The sequence below is a fragment of the Pelobates fuscus genome, chromosome 1 (genome assembly GCF_036172605.1).
Source record: "Pelobates fuscus isolate aPelFus1 chromosome 1, aPelFus1.pri, whole genome shotgun sequence".
Taxonomy (NCBI): domain Eukaryota; kingdom Metazoa; phylum Chordata; class Amphibia; order Anura; family Pelobatidae; genus Pelobates; species Pelobates fuscus.
In genome coordinates, this window is record NC_086317.1 from 388,931,321 (window position 1) to 388,950,372 (window position 19,052).

Genomic DNA, 19,052 nt, shown 5'->3' on the forward strand with positions numbered 1-19,052 from the left:
TGTGACGGGTTCATCTCCCTGTCTGGTGGTGTTGGAGACCGCTTGCTCCAATTCCGCATGGCATGTGTGGAATCCGTAAACGACAATTGGGTTCTAGATATCATCCGGAGAGGATATTTTCTAGAATTTTGCAGAAAACCCCCTTTCAGATCCTTCCAAATCAGGAAGTGGCCGGGAGACGAGGTGAAAAGACTTAATTTAATCAATACAAAAAGAAGGGGTCCTAGTGAATGTCCTGGAGTCAGAAAGGACTCACGGCTTCTATTCTCACCTGTTTCTAACCAAGAAATCCTCAGGAGGGTGGAGACCCATTGTAGATTTACACAGCCTGAATCGACACTTACACATCCGCAGGTTCAAAATGGAGTCCCTACAATCTAGCATGAAGGCTGTCTTTCCTAATCAGTGGATGCTGTCAATAGACTTATTGGATGCCTATTTCCACATCCCTATTGCCCTGACGCATCAGAAATACCTCAGGTTCGCAGTGGGAGAGGGTCATTTCTAATTCAGAGCCCTGCCATTTGGTCTCAGGACGACTCCAAGGACCTTCATAAAAATACTTGTTGTTCTCATTGCAGAGCTGATAAAACAGGGCATATCCATCTTCCATTATCTGGACGACATCCTGATTGTGGCAGACGACAAGGACACTTTGTCCTCCCACGCTATCATTTGCCTTCAGTTCTTGCAACATCACGGCTGGAGGATCAATGTCAAAAAGGACCATCTTTGCCCTAGTTAGTCCATGACATACCTGGGTGCTCTGTTCGACACATCCGCAGGAACGGTTCAACTCTCCCAAGAGAGGATCCTGAGAATACGGAAACAGGTTTTGGAAATGTTAGCGTCCAAGGTGACTTCGGCAAAGAAGGCTATGAGTCTAGTGGATTCCATGTCCTCCACGATAGGTCTAACAAGGTGGGCGCAGTGGAGAATGAGGAGCTTTTAAGCACATTTCCTCCTCTAATTCTCTTCGAAGAGTCTGCTCCAACCCATCAAGACTCTGTTATCAGTTCACAATTCTCTGATTTGGTGGCTGGACGGAGCCTCCTTAGCCAAGGGCTTCCCTCTGGGAGAACATTCATGGATAGTGATAACAACGGATGCCAGCCTTGGCCTCAGGCAGAAGGGTCTCGGAACTTCATGCTCTGGCGGCTAAGGAGTCCTTCACAGTTTTCACAAAAGAACAAAAGAACAGGAAAGTAGATCCTCTAGCCATGGGGAGGGACGCCCTTTCCAGCAACTGCCAATTCCTCAAGGGGTATGCGTTTCCTCCTTTTCCCCTGATTTTTCCCATCCTGAGGACAATGAGAATGAAATGTCGCCCTCATACTTATAACCTCCTTTTGGCCTCGCAGACCCTGGTTTCCGCTCCTACAGAGCCTTTATGTAGAACTGCTTTGGAGGCTTCCGAAGGTCAAGGGCCTGTTCTCCACCTGGATCCATCCTCCCTCAACCTGATGGCATGAAGGTTGAAAGGGAAAGGCTATTGAATAAAGGCTTCTCTCAAGCGGTTGTAGACACTCTGCTCAAGGCAAGAAAATGTTCCACTTCGAACGTGTACTATAGAATCTGGGACATTTTCTCTTCCTGGGCTACCTCGAAGGATGTCTCAATCCAGAGTCTTTCCACAGGGGATATCTTGGAAGTTCTCGATAAAGGCCTGAGTTACAACACCTTGAAGGTTCATATATAAGCCTTGTCAGCTTTAACTAACCACAAATGGGCCTTTGATTCAGATGTGGCTAGGTTTCTTAAAGCTGTGCTAAAGATCAAGCCACCGATTAAGCCGTTCGCTCCACCTTGGAACTTGCCTCTGGTTCTCAAAGCACTGAAGTCTCACCCCTTTGAACCTTTGGATTCGGTGTCTTTCCATTTTCTCTCCATTAAAACTGCCTTGGCCTTGGCCTCAGGCAGAAGGGTCTCGGAACTTCATGCTCTGGCGGCTAAGGAGTCCTTCACAGTTTTCCATAAAGACAGGGTCGTTCTTTGTACTATCACAGAATTTAGACCGAAGGTCACCTCCACAGTTCATATTAACAAGGAAATTATTCTCCCAGCTCTGCATTCGGATTCACAAGTAAATGGAGAAGACAGAGATCTTTCCTCATTAGATCTGGTGAGATGCATCAGAATCTATGTTGACAGGACTGCTTCTTGGCGTTCATCTCCAGGTCTCTTTGTCCTTAATAATTGATGTAGGAACGGCAGTCAGGCTCTCAAATCTACTTTTAGCAGATGGATTGTATCAGCTATCATCCAAGGCACCAGTCCCTGACGGACTCAAAGCCCATTCCACAAGATCCCTTTCCTCCTCTTGGGCCTCCTCTGCCAATATCTCTCCTGAGCTGATTTGTATAGCTGCCACTTGGTCCTCAGCTAATACTTTAATCAGACATTACCGAATAGATGTCAGAGACGGTCATTTGGACCAATTTGCTAAAAGTGGCCTTTATGTATGAAACCCTTGATTCCTGAAGTTTGGGTGTTTGTCACTTGGTTTGTGGTACCAATACACTTTGCATTCCATATTCCAGAGTCTGTGGTTTCTTTATTTCTTCTTCCCTCCCTTGGTTATTGCTTGGGTATTACCCATTGTTGTGCTGCCATGGATATGGCCAGGAAAAGGGAAAATGTATCCATACTTAACATAATTTTATTTTCCTGATCATAGGCCATGGCAGCACAAGGGATATTGCTAGTAACAAGACTGAGGGAGGAGGGGAAAGTAGGTGGTATATATAAATTTCTTTTAATTAGTTCCTGTCTAATTAGGGATAGGGAGGAGCAACCCATTGTTGTGCTGCCATGGCCTGTGACCAGGAAAAGAAAATTACAGTAAGTATGGATACATTTTCCCTGACGGTGTAGTGGCAAACAAGTAATATCCCAAAAAACGAGGTTGTATTTTTTTTTTCTGAGAGAGCTAGATCTGGAAAGGATGTGAAGGAAATAAATAATATTTGGCGAATTTATGAGATAGCAAGATATTTCCAAAATAAATGGCAGGGTTAAAAAAATGTAATAACGTGTCCTGATTACTATATACATATCCATTACATTGCTAGCAATACGTTGCATACACCTTTGTGTTTTCATGTGGGTTTTTAAAAAAAAAAAAAAACAAAAAAAAAAAAAACAATTTCAAGAAAATCATGTGATTGTCACCATGCAGTATATATGAGATACTCAGTCACTGGTGACAAAGAGTTAAGCTATTTCAGTACACAGAACACCTGCTGTTTCAATAGACTTCCAGGAGGTCTGCATTTTTTTTTGTCCAAGAAGTTACTTGAAATCAATTGCTTCCTTGTAGCTGATGCAGAGCCTAATAAACATGTTTTTTTACATTCTGAGCCTTGCTGGGCGTAAGCAGCTTCTTAAACTGAGTCTGTGTTCCGACTTCATAAAAGGCCAATGATTCAGATGCGCTCAGGGGGAGAGAGCACACAGACTGAGCTCGGATCCTTTGTCACTTGGATGGTAAAAATAGACATGAGGACAGCAGAATGCGTCTGTTCTACAAAGTGTCTTTTGAGTGAAAGAGTCCCAGCTTGGTGTGACTTTAAATTACTATAGATAGGGGTAAGACATTATGGCAGCTTGAGGACCCCAAATTCTTCTCGCTATTGTTCATTCATCTGATTCCCTGTTAACACCAAATAACTCCTTAGCTGTTTGCAACATGGAGATAATAAAAAATTAACACATAATTTGTAATGAATTTGGCCTCTAGGCCAGGGGTTTAAACAAAAAGTGTTTGCCATATTGCTCAGAGATCCACAATCATAATTAATTGACAGTTAATAAGACCCTAAAACACAGTCAGCTTAGCCACCCTAGATGCCCAACTTTTTTTCACCACTCTTCTCCAATCACATTACCAGTTGTGCTGTGAATTTGACAAAGTGCTTTCAAAATAGCGACTGCAGGTGTGAGGTGTGGTTGGACACAATGTATAACAATACAAACATGCACGTTCTGAAATGCAAACATTTATAAATAAACTGGCCCTTAATAGGCAAGGATAAATTCTAAAAGCAACCTAAAAGGTTAATTGTACTTAGAAAAATCTTAACATTAACATATGTAACTTAAGGTATTAACGGCAATTTAGTGCAAACAAATTAAGTCCCAAGATTCTGTGTACCTGATTAATATAATTATTTATAAAGCACCAACAAATTCCGCAGTGCTGTACAATGGGATGTTTGAATTCACATGACATAATAGAAAAAAATATCCCCAAATGGCATATACATCTGGGGAAGATAGCTGAGCCGATTACATAGAAATGCAGCAGGGGAAAGTGTGTTTCTCTTTCATTGTTTAAAATACTACAAAACAGAAACAAATCTATATTAGCACATGTCAATAATGCTACATTTTTGAAAGCAATAAAACACACAAACATAAAGATTCACATTTTATCCTGGTCCCACATTCTTTATGCTCTTAATTTCCCAGAGTATTCTCTATCTATCACAACACCTGGAGGTGAAGATGTCAAAAGTATCACAAGAGAAGAAAGGACTGGAAACAAGAACAAGAAGCAATGCACAGCTCCCCCCCCCCCCCCCCCCCTCTCCCCCTCTATCCCTCTATCCCCCCCACATATAATTAGACTCCCATTACTAAGATCACATATGTACCAACAATGACATTACTTTCCAGTGAGTGAACAAGCCGAATGATTCATTTGTTAAAGTCAATGTCACTTTCCCCCCAAAGTTCCTCCCACTGGACGAGTTTGGTCTTTTCGTTTTATTTTAACATTGTCATGACAAAAGAGCCTTTCTCGGTGGATGAACTTGGATAAAACAAAATTTGGGAAAGAAATTGTGGATTTTAGCAGTCGGCAGCTCTCCCCACAGACTGTTGGTTAATAGATGGCCTAGCGCCTATGCCACATTTTGTTGGTACATAGGTAGTAAAATAGGGTCATCAGTGGGAAATATAATTAGCACGGACAATGTGGTACTACTGGGAGGTTTCATATCAGGTCATTTGTTCTTAGCACTCAGACTAAACAAACAAATGAAACGTAGTGTTGTTGGACAGTAGAACTGTATCATTCTGAAGGTTGGCTACATACCGTAAAAGGTTACAATGACAATATAAAAACATGTGGAAGATGGAGTTGCAGCCTTACAGATATACAGGCAGATGATCATGTGTCTAGAGCAGGAACTCAGACAAGTTCTAAAAAACACCTGTGCCTTTAGCCCAAAGGAAAATGTGATGACCTCTACACTAACAGAGAGGTAGGGAAATGTCATGATATACCCTTACTTTTCTAACCATTAACAGCATACTGCCGATTCTCTCTGGAATCTTCACAAAAGCATAAGCAGCAGAATACCACCATGTTACCTAACTAATATAGTATGTGCGGCAAAGTTCAGTTTGCCAGTGTTCCCCTCCCAAAAGTCACCTGGAGGGCACCACCTCTTCTCCCTAAGAAATTTGACTGAGCACTATACCACTGGCCATTTCATTTCATTAAAGGTAGATGCTTTCAGAAGCAGTTGCCGAATGTAAAAAAATATTAAAAATATTCTCCAGCCCTCTCCACCACTGGTAGAGATCCAAGTCTAGCTAAAGAGCCCCATGTCAAGTGCCTCAGCCCCCAAAGCCTCCCTGCCTCCATAGTAATGCCTAACGTCTGCAGAACAAAGATGCACGTTAGATTTTCATCTTGTCTTATAAAGAGAGAGACTAATGACAAAACTAACTTTTAGTAATATAACTTTATATAAAGTTGGTTAACAAAAGTGGAAATGTAATTTATTATTCTACCATACACTACCATAAACCACAACAATGTAAAAAGGGACACAAATTAAAAGGATGATGATGGCTGGTTAACAATTATCTCTTTACCTCACCTGTTTTTCATCATCATTCATCATGTACATTAACATAATAAATTGGATTTGTTCTCCAATCACACTTTCATAAAGCTATGGTGGAGGAAAATGGAGGAAAACTTACCGCGGTAAGAATGTTACAAAATGATAAAGAAATGGAAAGAACAAAGAAAGAGGAGAGTACCTATCATATGGCAAATTGTCAGAAAAGTTTTTTTTTTACATTTTGTTTTTGTAACTTTTTTTAGGTAGTTTTTATTTAAGTAGCACAAAGTATGTACCAGCCCAAAATATGGTGAAAATGTACACTGCTCAGTTTTTTTGTACAAAAAAAACATAAATAATAAAGTAAAATAGCACATGTAAAGAAAATAAATTTCCAGGGCAGTGCACAGCGCAGAAAATAGGGGAGAAGAGGTATGTGGCCAGTTAAGACATTGACATTAGGAAGGCAAGTAGTGTAGCTGCAGCAATAGAATGAGCGTGAGTGTATCAAGGTTTTTCCATGTGTAAAATCCACTGCTGCCACGTACATAACAATTGTGGGTTTGTGTCCTGTAGATAAGCAGAGTGGCTTTCCATACTTTAAATACACAATATTAAAAATAATATCAGGAAGTATTACTTTACTGAGAGGGTAGTGGATGCATGGAATAGCCTTCCAGCTGAAGTGGTAGAGGTTAACACAGTAAAGGAGTTTAAGCATGCGTGGAATAGGCATAAGGCTATCCTAACTATAAGATAAGCCCAGGGACTAATGAAAACTGGGCAGACTAGATGGGCCGAATGGTTCTTATCTGCCGTCACATTCTATGTTTCTATGTTTCTATGTTTCTATTTTAGATGCTATTTGGTACATCAAGGGGATAGCTGCTCTCCATTGCTTGGCTACAACAATTTAGCAGAGTTACAGATTGAAGAGATAGTTAGAACTAAGCAGAGGGAATCGGGAGCTAACATTATGTAGAGACAGTCAGAAAATACAGTAATATAACCTAGTGAGTTACTTAAAATGGCAAACTGTCTACACCATGAGATATGAGGTCAACAATTTTAAAATAGGCGAATATGTGGCAAATATTCACCCTGAGATTAATTTATATGTGTTTCTCGTTGATGACAGTACAATCTGTTAGTTTATGTGGTTTTATAAATATGTTTTAACCAACCTTCTTTGGTGATATTGGTGATGTTGGAACTCACATACACAACAATTTTTTTGAATAAATGAGGAAAGTTGCAGAGATTTAGAAGTGTATGTAAAGAGCAGAGATCAAACTGTCTTGTGTAAGAGAAAAGGGAGTTGTATTTGGAAGATAACAATTGGTGATATATTATTCTTTAATTGGAGATATCAAGCAAGTTCCCAAGAGAGCATGTCACGTTCTCTTTGAAGAGCTCCATATGTGACTGCTTGCATACCAGATAATAGGAAACGGATAGCGAGAAATCTTTAGTCAAGTGAGCACTTGGTCTGTTGAGATGGCCCTTTGTGTGTCTATGCATCGACCGGTCAGTGAATATTGAAGGGCACTCGGTAAGAAAGTAGAAAGAAGAGAAACAGCATAGAACCAGAGCAAGATCTGCTTTCTATGTAAAGTCATACCTCCTTCTCTAATGGTGGTCAGAAAATATAGGTAAACAATATGGAATGATCTAAAAAATATACTGGCACACAGACACACCCAGGGTGGCCTACATTCCAGATTTAACATGAATACCAGTTACTGGGAGAAAGAAAAAATCAATAAAAGAAATGTGCTAACAACTAGCTAAAGGTGCAATATGCCAAAAAGTGGTTAGTTAGTAGCATTTTGAGGATTAGAATCTGTTTAAGAGAGATAGAGCTGTACTGTGGATACTTGTACTTATGTGGATGCATCTGGGGCGTAAAAACCCAAAGGCAGAGTATAGAATATTTGATACCCTGCTAACCTCAATATATGAGGAAAGGGATTTAGGGGTAATTATTTCAGATAACTTAAAGGTAGGCAGCCACTATAATAGAGCAGCAGGAAATGCTAGCAGAATGCTTGGTTGTATAGGGAGAGAGGTATTAGCAGTAGAAAGAGAGAAGTGCTCATGCCATTGTACAGAACAGTGTTGAGACCTCACTTGGAGTATTGTACGCAGTACCGGATATTGATACTTTGGAGAGAGTTCAGAGAAGGACTACTAAACTGGTTCATGGATTGCAGGATAAAACTTACCAGGAAAGGTTAAAGGATCTTAACATGTATAGCTTGGAGGAAAGACGAGACAGGGGGGGATATGATAGAAACATTTAAATACATAAAGGGAATCAACACGGTAAAGGAGGAGACTATATTTAAAAGAAGAAAAACTACCGCAACAAGAGGACATAGTCTTAAATAAGAGGTGCAAAGGTTTAAAAATAATATTAGGAAGTATTACTTTACTGAGAGGGCAGTGGATGCATGGAATAGCCTTCCTGCTGAAGTGAGGGAGTTTAAGCATGTGTGGGATAGGCATAAGACTATCCTAACTATAAGATAAGCCCAGGGACTAATGAAGTATTGTGAAAATTGGGCAGACTAGATGGGCCGAATGGTTCTTATCTGCCGTCACATTTGTATGTTTCTATGTTACTGCAGAACTAGCAATCCTGTGTTTGAAAGTTTAAACTCAAAACATGCCAATATTCATCATAAAACCAGCCTCAATCACATACAGACACTGAGCAACAGAACAACCAATATCACATTATTAGAATAAATGGAATAAATGTCACATGTGGTTTTGAACGCTTATTACGCTTCTTAAATACTCCAACCATAAACTTTTTGACCTGGGTAATACATATCATTCAACAAACATTTCTTCTTCTAAACACAATGGAATGCTGGGACCTCACTAGCTTTCATTATGGAAACCCCTGGCAATGATTGGCTACTGGCATACCTTTTATTACACAGTAACTGTCTTTGGTGAGAAATGCAATTCCAAGATGGCCACCTCCACACAGAAAATTTCCAGCTCCTAAAAGACCACTTACAGCTAAATTTCCTATACTTTGCTGAAAATAATATTGAAAATTGGGCATATTGTTTTGAATCAACTTATGCAAAAAAAATGTCAGGTTATAATTGTATTTATCTTTTTGGAAATGAGACTGTGAATTCTATCATTGAACACAAATAAACGGTACAGCACCAATCAACATTTTTCTCATCTAACAATCTGTTAGTAAGAGACACTAGGCAACTATGAACTTTAGATTGTATAGGTGATTTACTAACATGCATTAAATAGCTTTCATGAACTTAATGCGAGCCATGTGTTAAAATTGAAATAACTACCATTGCTTGCCAGAAGCCTGTAATGCTTTCCTAGAGGTTAAATGAGGTTTTAGGAGGTACAGTTACTCTTACAATGTGCAAACCCAGTTGCTGTTTAAGATTCCATTAAGGAACTATTTTACAACTCTTAATGCACCCATCAAACACCCCTGCACATACTGATGTCTCAATGACAGAAGTATTTCGCAAAGGAAGAATCATATTGCAACTCTCACAGCTCAGTGCACCTGTTATGGAAGAAGAATTATCCCAGTTGTGACTTCCCAAAGCAAGAGATGGCTGATCACTAGACCAAATTATAAACTCTTTAATCCTGCCACAGCAAGAGATGTATATCTGGATTCATAGCTTCACCAGAGAGCATGCTGTGCTAAACCATATATCAGCATCAATGCCACTTTCATCAAAATCTGGAATTAAATGACAGGTTTGGTCACCATATTTGCCTGGATATAGGGCCAATACAAACCACTGTCTGGAAATGTATTCATTTAGACTGTAAGATTAGAGATTTAGTTTAAGGCAAAGGAAAGGGTTTTTTCCAACAAAGATGTGGAATGTGGCAGAATGCACTGCCTTAAGAGGTGGTTTTATCAGAGTCTATACACACTTTAAACAGTGACAGGATGATTTTTTTGAAAAAATATAATATTCATGGATATGATATTTAATACCATGTTTCCCCGTAAATAAGACATACCCCGTAAATAAGCCCAAGCTTATTTTCGGGGAATGCGCCCAATATAAGCCCTACCCCGAAAATAAACCCCAGTCGTTCGCTAACCTATGTTCGGGGAATTTTCGGGGAAAGACGGTATGTAGGGTAACAGCTTCTTGATCCAAGGAGAGATCTGCCTGCCATTCAACAGACGATAAGGAATTTTTCCCAGCTGGGATAAATTGGAAAGCTCTTCAAACTAGATTTTTTGCCTTTTTTTGGATCAACAAAAGGCTTTTTTTCCCCTGTCGCTTAATTAACTATGCAACAATATAACCTAAATAAAATCGTTAATGAAAACACAGAAAATAGTATATTTTCATATTCAATCAGACTACTAAAGTGACACAGGTTTCATCTGCTCTTTGAAACTCTTTTAACAGCCTAGCAAATATACTCCAGAATATAATAGCACAGTAAACGATTTGAAGTGTGCTGCAGCCAGCTTTGTTAATGAATGCATCTGCAAAATGTCACTATGTATTAATAAAAAACCTTGCTTTTTTTGAGAAAATGTTTTATGAAATGATGTGCAAACAAAGTACTCAGGTATATTAATAATTGTATATGGCCAATAGTTATGGCTGGTTGTTGTAAGCTAATAAATGGACGTTCACAGGCTTCCAAACCCAACATATGTTGTCGTCAGATTTCAAATCCGATGATGCTTATCCAGTTAAAGCATGGTCCAGTGTTGGTTAATTTTGTGGCCTACATTTCCATCATGATTAACCTTTCGACTGTGTACAGCTATACCTGGTTTGCCAAAAGTTAACAATCATTGACCTAGTTACTGCTGTGGTCGAGGAGGTTGTATTTTACCAAGCAGACAGTTCCGTGCACATACTAAACCCAATGCTCCCAATCAGCAGATAGTTTGTTTATTATTTCCTCGTATCATTATTTGCATGCTGCTCTGCTGGCTTGCAACACTTGTCCTTAATCTTTCCGTAGCGGAGTGAAGCTATTTGTTATTCATTTATATACGTAATGAAATACTATTCATGCAGCCTGTTTGGAAACATGTCGTTGCCATGCCACCCCTCTTGCAATTAAAAACCCATAAGTTGAGCTGCCATCCATAATCATGGGCATCGCAAAGACACATTGTTCTTGTTGCCCCTTCTCCGCCTCTGATCAGAACTGCTGGTCACTTCACTAGGACTGTTTTTGAAATAGGTTCTTTCCCATGGTACAGTACAGAGGTGAGTTTAACTGGAAGACAGAAGAGTTGTAGTCCAAAAGCCAGGTGACCACAATAAAAGAAACAGTTATAAAACCTCACAGTGAGTTTTTGGTGGTCCTTGAAGTCTGGTTTGAGAAAAATCTTGTTTGACAGCATTATCATATTTCTTTCAACCTGTTTCAGTTCTAAGCTACGCAGAGTGGCCCTATATCACTTTTATTAATGGTATTTCTGCAAAAGGTATATCACAACATTGTTACTGTGAAGAATGCATCTAAATTAAAAGGCCAGTCTCTAGCTACACTATCAATAGATCGTATGTGCAGCATATTCTAAAAATGGTAGTGTGTGCAATGTCAGTAGCACAATTTAGTATCAGCGGAATTCCCTTGCTGAGACTTTTTCAGGCTACTTCTCTGAACCCAGGTGCCACAATATTTGTTGATCTAGTCTAGTGTGAGGAACAGAACCCCTTTTACTGGTCCACTGCTACATTTCATAGAAAGATGAATGAAGATGGTCGATCCCATATCACATTTATGAAGTCAGCACAGCCAACTAGCGAGCAGAGGGAAACAATCTTCTTACTCCCTCACACTAGACCACCACAGGGTTACTCCACCATTCATTGTACGTTATATAAGATTGCATTTGTCAGCGCAGCAAGGATGTAACAAATAGGACAGTGAACCCTCGTTTTGTGGATTAAAGTTTGTCAGCTTGTTGGCATATCCTGCTATCATATCCACATTTATTATTCAGCGTACATAAGAAATCCATTAAGTACCTTTGTGGGTACATTTTGAAAACAAAGCTGATTTTGAGTTGTAGCTCTGCCATTTTCGAGAATCAAGAGCAGCAGACCAAAAGGAATGACAATCTAGGCGTTTACTCACTAAAAACTGAGCTGTGGTGAGTCGACAACAAACTTACATAAAAAAATTTATGTTTCTCATAGTCATAATGTGTAAAGTTTTACAATGCAAATGAGACTTCTTATTCTTTCCGCCTTGCTATTTTGGTCTAGATGTGAGTTAGTTGTCAAATTGCTGACAGGGTTATTCTAAGACTCTGAATTGTAGCAAATTGAAATTCCAATTGCAACAATTACGATAAAATAGGTGATTAGTGAAATTGTCTAACTCAGCTATAGTGTCACCATGACTATTTTAGGCTCAATTTTAACAATCAGATTTCAATTTGCTACAATTTGGAGTTTAGTAACCAACCATTGAGTCTAGTAAATAACCCTTGAACAGATCCCTGAATGTTAGTAAAGCTAAAAAAAACTAAAATGAATCACATACACGTAACAACCGGTTTAAATATACTGAAAGAAATAACGATGAGAAGGGTGCTGCTTTTTTTTTTTTTTTTTTTTTTTTTACAGTGTAAGGGGTGTATTCAATTAACAGCAAGTAGTGTTCATTTGTTATGAGTCTTGAACATTTAGCAATAAATCAGCTCAGTTGAAAACATCTCCAAAGTATATCTATCTACGGTATATATATATATATACAGTATATATATATATATATATACACACACACATACACACAGATAACTCACCATAACTCGCTGGTTACATTTTATATTCATTGTATTCTGGAGGTCAATTCACTAAAAATAACACTGTAGCAAATTGAAACCCAAATTGCAAAACTGAAAAATTCTCCAATTCAACTATGGTCACAGACATTTTTTTTTATGAATTGTCCAATACAGTTCTTAATTCGCAACAGTTTGATGTTTAACGAATAAACCCCCACAGGTTTAGAACATGTACAGCTATAAAACATTCCCTGAGTCTATACCCCTCCATCCTGATGCAGGTATGAATCTCATTAGACATTATATCCTTACACAGACATTCAGAAAGGTCTTCAGGGTCACAAAACATTACAGTCCAAGCAAATATCTTCTGCTGTAGGAAAATGAACACTGAATAATCAAATGGCTGTGCAAAAAATGTGAACACTTAAAGCAGCTCTGTCATCATGTGGGGACTTTGCAAAATTTTCAAAGACCCTTGACAGTGAAACTGACACTGGGGGTCCAGTGGCCAAGGGTGGGTGGGGGGATTCAGCCAAAGGTGAGTACTATCTGTCTGAACTTGTCCCTTTTGGAGGCTGCCTTCTTCTCCTGGCGGATCATCTTCAGCTCATGTCGCATCAGCACCAGGAGCCAATGTCACGGTTGAACTCTTGCACATGCGCAAAAGTACAGCATTGAGGTCTATGGAGGATCATGCAAGACCACATGATACTCCATAGATAAAGCCAATCCCTGAACTGGTTGAGGGGATATACACTTCTAGATAGTGGTAGCTCCATCCGTGTCTAGAAGTGGCAGGCATAGCAAATATAGAGAGGCAAAATAGTTTTTGTCTCAGTATCTCTCTTGACTGGGTTGAAATTTCATTTTCAAAAAACAATAAGGAACTGCACTCTATCCCATTACTCTGAGTCAGGGTGCAACCAAACTAGGACCAAACACCAGGTCCCAATAACAGTATGCATAAAGTAAAGAAGGTTTAGGAACTCCAAGGTTCAGAAATGGCAATTTATTGAAGTCCAATGTAACACAACGTTTTGAGCTACGCAGTCTTTGTCAAGATTAGTCGTAATGTTAGGTTACATTGGGCTTCAATAAATTGCCATTTCTGAACCTGGGGTGATTTTTCCGTCACATTCCATCACAGTCAGCACGAGTATTTCACAAAGATTCTATCTTTATGAAATACTTGTTTTTCAGGGAGAGGGCGGTTGACAATGTTACCTTAAGTTACTTGCTAAGTGAGAAGTGATTGGACTCTGCTCCCTTGGTTGTAAAGCTTGCTAGTGCTACCTTAGGGTTTGTGTGCAAAGAGTCTGTCTGGTTCATCCTGCAGATTATATTAAGCAAACGGCTCTTCTTATGTAAAATATTTAGGAAAAATAATATGATTGTAGGTAGCTAAGTAATTGCAGATAGGCCAAAGTCTCATTTAGCAACCTGAATTTATGAATTTAGAAAATGCTAAATACTAAATTCAATGCTGTTTCAGGCATTTGAAGCCTATAATGTAGTGTCTCATACATTGATTGCTTGCCCTCTGGCAATGACAAGATATAAAGGCCACTTGTTTCTTTGTGACTGTAGCTTAGTTAATAATTACCAACTACTTATGTATCACAGATCCTACTTATCATATGGCGGATGTTTAAATCCACTTACTGGAGGGTCTCCATGTTAAATATCATTCTCCTTTCACTTTAGGTTCTCAAATACGCCACGCTGAACCTCTATTCTTCTACAATGGTCACAAATGTATTCAATGAAGTATAAATTGCTGTCCAGTTCAGCTCTTATAGCGTACAATGTGAAATTCCCTGGTAAATTCATGACAATTCTCAGTTTAGTGAATAGCCCTACGGGACTTGTTCATGGAACAGCAAATTTAGTGAATGGTTATCCAAATTGCAAATGTCAGTGACAATAGACGATTTGTAAAATATCTGCACATTAGTTATAGTCACAGCTTGGTTATTTCTGCTTACATTTTAGAATTATGGTAGTTGTTTTCCGTTTATTACAATTATGTGTTTCTTTAATTATTATTATTATTAATAAAGCACTCAGTGAATTCTGACATTTGGCACTTTAGCTATTTAACATAATCGTTCCAATGATGCCTAGTCAGAACCTCACAAGACGGCCATTTTGTTGCTTTGTAAACAAAAGATGATATTTGTTTACATGGCAGTGATTGCATTGCCCTATCTAATACAATATCTGCTGAAACCTGATTTCATCCCCAATGTATAAATATGCACACGTTTAATATATCTAAACAGATAATAAGAGAACTACTAAATTTAAAGTAATACTAAGCATGTATTATCAATTAGCACTGTAAACACAAAGATTAGGAAAGCTCAGAGGTTGTTTTTGAGTCAGGGCTTTTATTACAAGAGTCATTGTTGTTGTCTTGTTATTGTTGTCTTATTCATGTACAATGTTAAAATGACTTTTGTTTTTTTTTTTACTGCAAAAAGGGGAGTACATTTGTGATGTTATGCATCCTTAAAAATACAGGTTTAAAGGGAATTCCCCACAGTCAGTTTGTGTTATATAACTTAAAGTAATAATAATATGCAAATAAAAAAAATATTTTTTTTTCTATCCTGAACTGGATTTCACAGAGTATCTCACTGTTTAGTGAATAGATTTCATTGTGTCACTTAGGTCAGTTTCCATTCACTGTAACAAATTTTCAGTATAGACTAGTCTATGTATTGTGACATGCCCAATTAGTTTTGCATATTCATACTTTTTTTTAATATATGAAATTGTAAGCGTTTTGTTATTACAGTAAAAAAAAAAAAAAAAAAGTTCTATTGAGTTGCAAAATCCTTTGTGTGCTGGCATGTTTTAGTATACACCTCCCTATTTACATTTGAGGTTTGATAATATCTAAAGTTGTTTTCATTTGCCAGTCAGGTACAACTCTTAATAGTGAATTACACAAAACAATTACTATATATTCTACAGTTCAGTAACACCTACTATCCCTCTTTTGCCAACTGAGTACTACTATTAACAGTTTATTCCAATTAAGCATCCCTATAATCAAAATACCATCCTTATAAATACCTCTAACAGACACTTATAAAGCTAAACATACACTGGTAGATCCCCAGATGTTTTAGAACTACAACTCCCATGATGCTTTTTATGATTTTAGATTTCTTTAGAATGACAAAGAATAATGGAAGCTGTAGTTTTAGAACAATGGGCACATATATATCTCCACCTTATGTATCACCAAACTTCTGAAGTGAAGGCATAGCACATGAAATCACAAGTAAAGCTTCCAGTAATTTTCCTGAGCCAGGCTGGATAGTAGTAAATGCAGAAACGAAACTAAAATAAAAAGAACTGTCTAAATTTTGCCTTAGGTAATTCTAAAATATGTTCCCTATCTGTCACTTAGTAACGAACGATCAAATAAAATGTCTTTAATAATAATGACGAAATCAAATAAACAGGTTCTGTGGTATGTTTCACTGGTGAATGCAGTGTTGTTTATTGGATTGATTGTAACAGGTAGATGATCCCTATGATTAAAACTATACCCCGCCTGTACCTTTAAGACACACCTTCCGAAACTCATTTACACAATGCCTTACTGGGTCAGTAAGAAAAAGCAAATTGCGAAAACAATCGCATCAAAGGAAACAGGGGGAAGAAACAGGTTCCACTGCTCCCCAGAGCAAGTTCAAAGGCATCTGACGCCACATGAAAAGCCAGGGATCAGAGCTGGCGCTCAGTGATGCAAAGCCCAGACAGGACAGTCACAGGGTCCGCAGAATGACCTCTGCTTGGCAAGGCCTGGATCCCACACTCCCACCAAAACAGAATCACCCTGGGAAATGGCTGAACTACAGCAACAGGAACAACCTGTAACCAGCCCGACCCTGGTCCTCTGCATTGGGGAGGGGGGGGGGGGGGGGGGGGGGGGAGGTGTTCTGTTAGCCATGCAATGGGGATACACAGATCAAGTGCCAAAGGTGATCCACAGGTACACCAACATTCCACACAGGTACACCAAACATCCACACAGGTACACCAACATTCCACACAGGTACACCAGACTTCCACACAGGTACACCAACATTCCACACAGGTATACCAAACTTCCACACAGGTACACCAACATTCCACACAGGTATACCTAACATCCACACAGGTATACCATACATCCACACAAGTACACCAAACTTCCACACAGGTATACCATACATCCACACAAGTACACCAAACTTCCACACAGGTATACCAGACTTTCACACAGGTATACCAAACTTCCACACAGGTACACCAGACTGTCACACAGGTACACCAGACTGTCACACAGGTGGATGCAGTGTACACACATTCATTTGGAACTGTTTTATCAGTCACTCAGCACACTGTGTCAATCTATGCAATGTGACATTCAATAGTTTCGTCGCGCACGTGAAATGTACGCTTTTTGATCTCGCCTTTCGACCTCATATAGGTTTGCGTCAATGACTGCAACGATAAGTCCATCAATAAAAGCTCCCGACACAAGGGCTGGCAGTGATTGTCACACACTGCATTGCCTATGAAGTGACAGGTGACACTTACCATTGTAATTGGTAGCAGTACACACGGCGAGGCAGGAGAGCAGTATGACAGCAGTCCATCTCCCATCCCAGTAGTAGGAAAGCATCCTGAGGGTGAGGACAGGCCAGAGTTTGGGGAGTCAGACCTGCAGCTCTGGCATTGCCAGCTGGGCAGAGCTTTGCCGTGATGTCCTGAGTTCTAGATTCCAGTGAGCTGGCACTGAGCGCAGCCCGGCACTTTCCCAGTCTGACAGCACTTGTCTCTTCAACATTCCACAGCCAAGAGAAAGTCATCCCAGGACCCGCCCACGGCCTCTGTGATTGGACAAAATCGAATCAATGGCTTGCACACCGATCCACTGTTACAATACCTGCTAGGGCAGTGTGTGACGTCTACACGGAGCCAGGAGAGCGCACGTTTCGCAGAGTTCGAACTCAGGAATATGGATTTCGTTCAACGTCCCATGTCTTATCCCAGCTTACATTTAAAGAAACAACGTTCTTCAAAAACAGTGACAGGGGAACAGGAATGCAACAATGTAATTAATATACAATAAAAAACTGAACCAGATCATAAAAATGTAAGAATGGTGTCAAAATCCAAACCATGGAGGTTACACAAAAAATAATCTAATAAAAATAATCTGGAAGAACTAGTAGCAGTAAAATGCTAATAAGCAATGCAATAACTTGTTGCCAGATAATAACAATACAATGCAGAATTATTCACCAAAACAACAACACACCCAGTGTATGAATGACTCAAGTCTGTAAACTCATAAACACACCGTACTAAAATGGTTTGACGTGATGACAGCTTACCACGGGATGGTGCAGGGGTGCTTGGCAGTGGCGGATCCACTAATGCAGGGCTGGCATTGTCCGAGGGCCAGCCCTGCAATGTGCCTGCGGACCGGGGAGGAAGATCAGAGATCTCCCTCCCCTGCTTGGAGTGTTACTTTAGTGTTTTGTGGTCTTAAATAAATATATGAAAACAGAAAATAACCTTGTGTTAACATTTTATGTAATACTTTGTTTTCTTTAAATTTGTATTAAAGGTTTACTCCAAAGACCATGACCACTTCAATGATTTAAAGTAGTCACGGTGGTAGGAGTCTGGATGTGCACATTTAGAGATATAATACCTGTTGTGCCAGGGCTAGTTACACCCCTGGCACATATGACTTAGGCCTAATATCAATCTGTGAATATTTATCATATGTTGCCAGGAAGCACAGCCTTTCCTTCCTCCCTATACCCACCTTTTTTTTTATTGTCCCTGCCTCCCTTCATTCCCTTCTTGTTTCCCAGCTCGCTCTGTGTCTTCGTTGTTTAGAGTGGGCACATGTGCTCTGAGTTGGTAATAATGGTACAATGAATTGCTTCTTTATCGGAAATATTTGATTGAACCACACAAGACCATTGATAATGGCAGATTGGATGTGGAGTTCGCGCCTGGAGCTTCACCTGATGCTGGCCTACAGGTAAGTTTAACATTTTCTTATTCAGGTTCTTTAGTAGGTAGGAATGCCTGATAGGGCATACTGACTTAAAAAAAGAAGTTATGTTAAAAAGGGTTCCTGTAACCCTTTAATGATTTAGTAAATTGCATCTTTTAAGATATACTCCTAAGGTGCTCTCCATAGTCTTCATGTCCATAGTACAATAACGTTGTTGGCTTGCCTTTTCTTTTTCAGTGTGGAGCTGTGAAGAGCTAAACATATGTATAGTGGTGTTCCTCCATTATTGCATGCAGAGTGGGCTTTTCTTTGATGATATGTGAAGAACTATGAATTATGGAAGACAACGTTCTTGGGCCATTTA

At 39.3% G+C, this 19,052-nt stretch overlaps 1 protein-coding gene across 2 annotated transcripts in view; it reads right to left on the minus strand.

Moving 5' to 3' along the window:
* ERBB3 (erb-b2 receptor tyrosine kinase 3) overlaps positions 1–17,574 on the minus strand; it is a 93,186-nt gene extending 75,612 nt beyond the window's left edge. For both annotated transcript variants that reach the window (XM_063426480.1, XM_063426472.1), the window contains exon 1: positions 17,251–17,574. In XM_063426480.1, the coding sequence (XP_063282550.1) occupies positions 17,251–17,335 (85 nt within the window). In that variant the 5' untranslated portion in view covers positions 17,336–17,574. The remainder of the gene's footprint in view (positions 1–17,250) is intronic.
* Between the last annotated feature and the right edge of the window lie 1,478 nt (positions 17,575–19,052).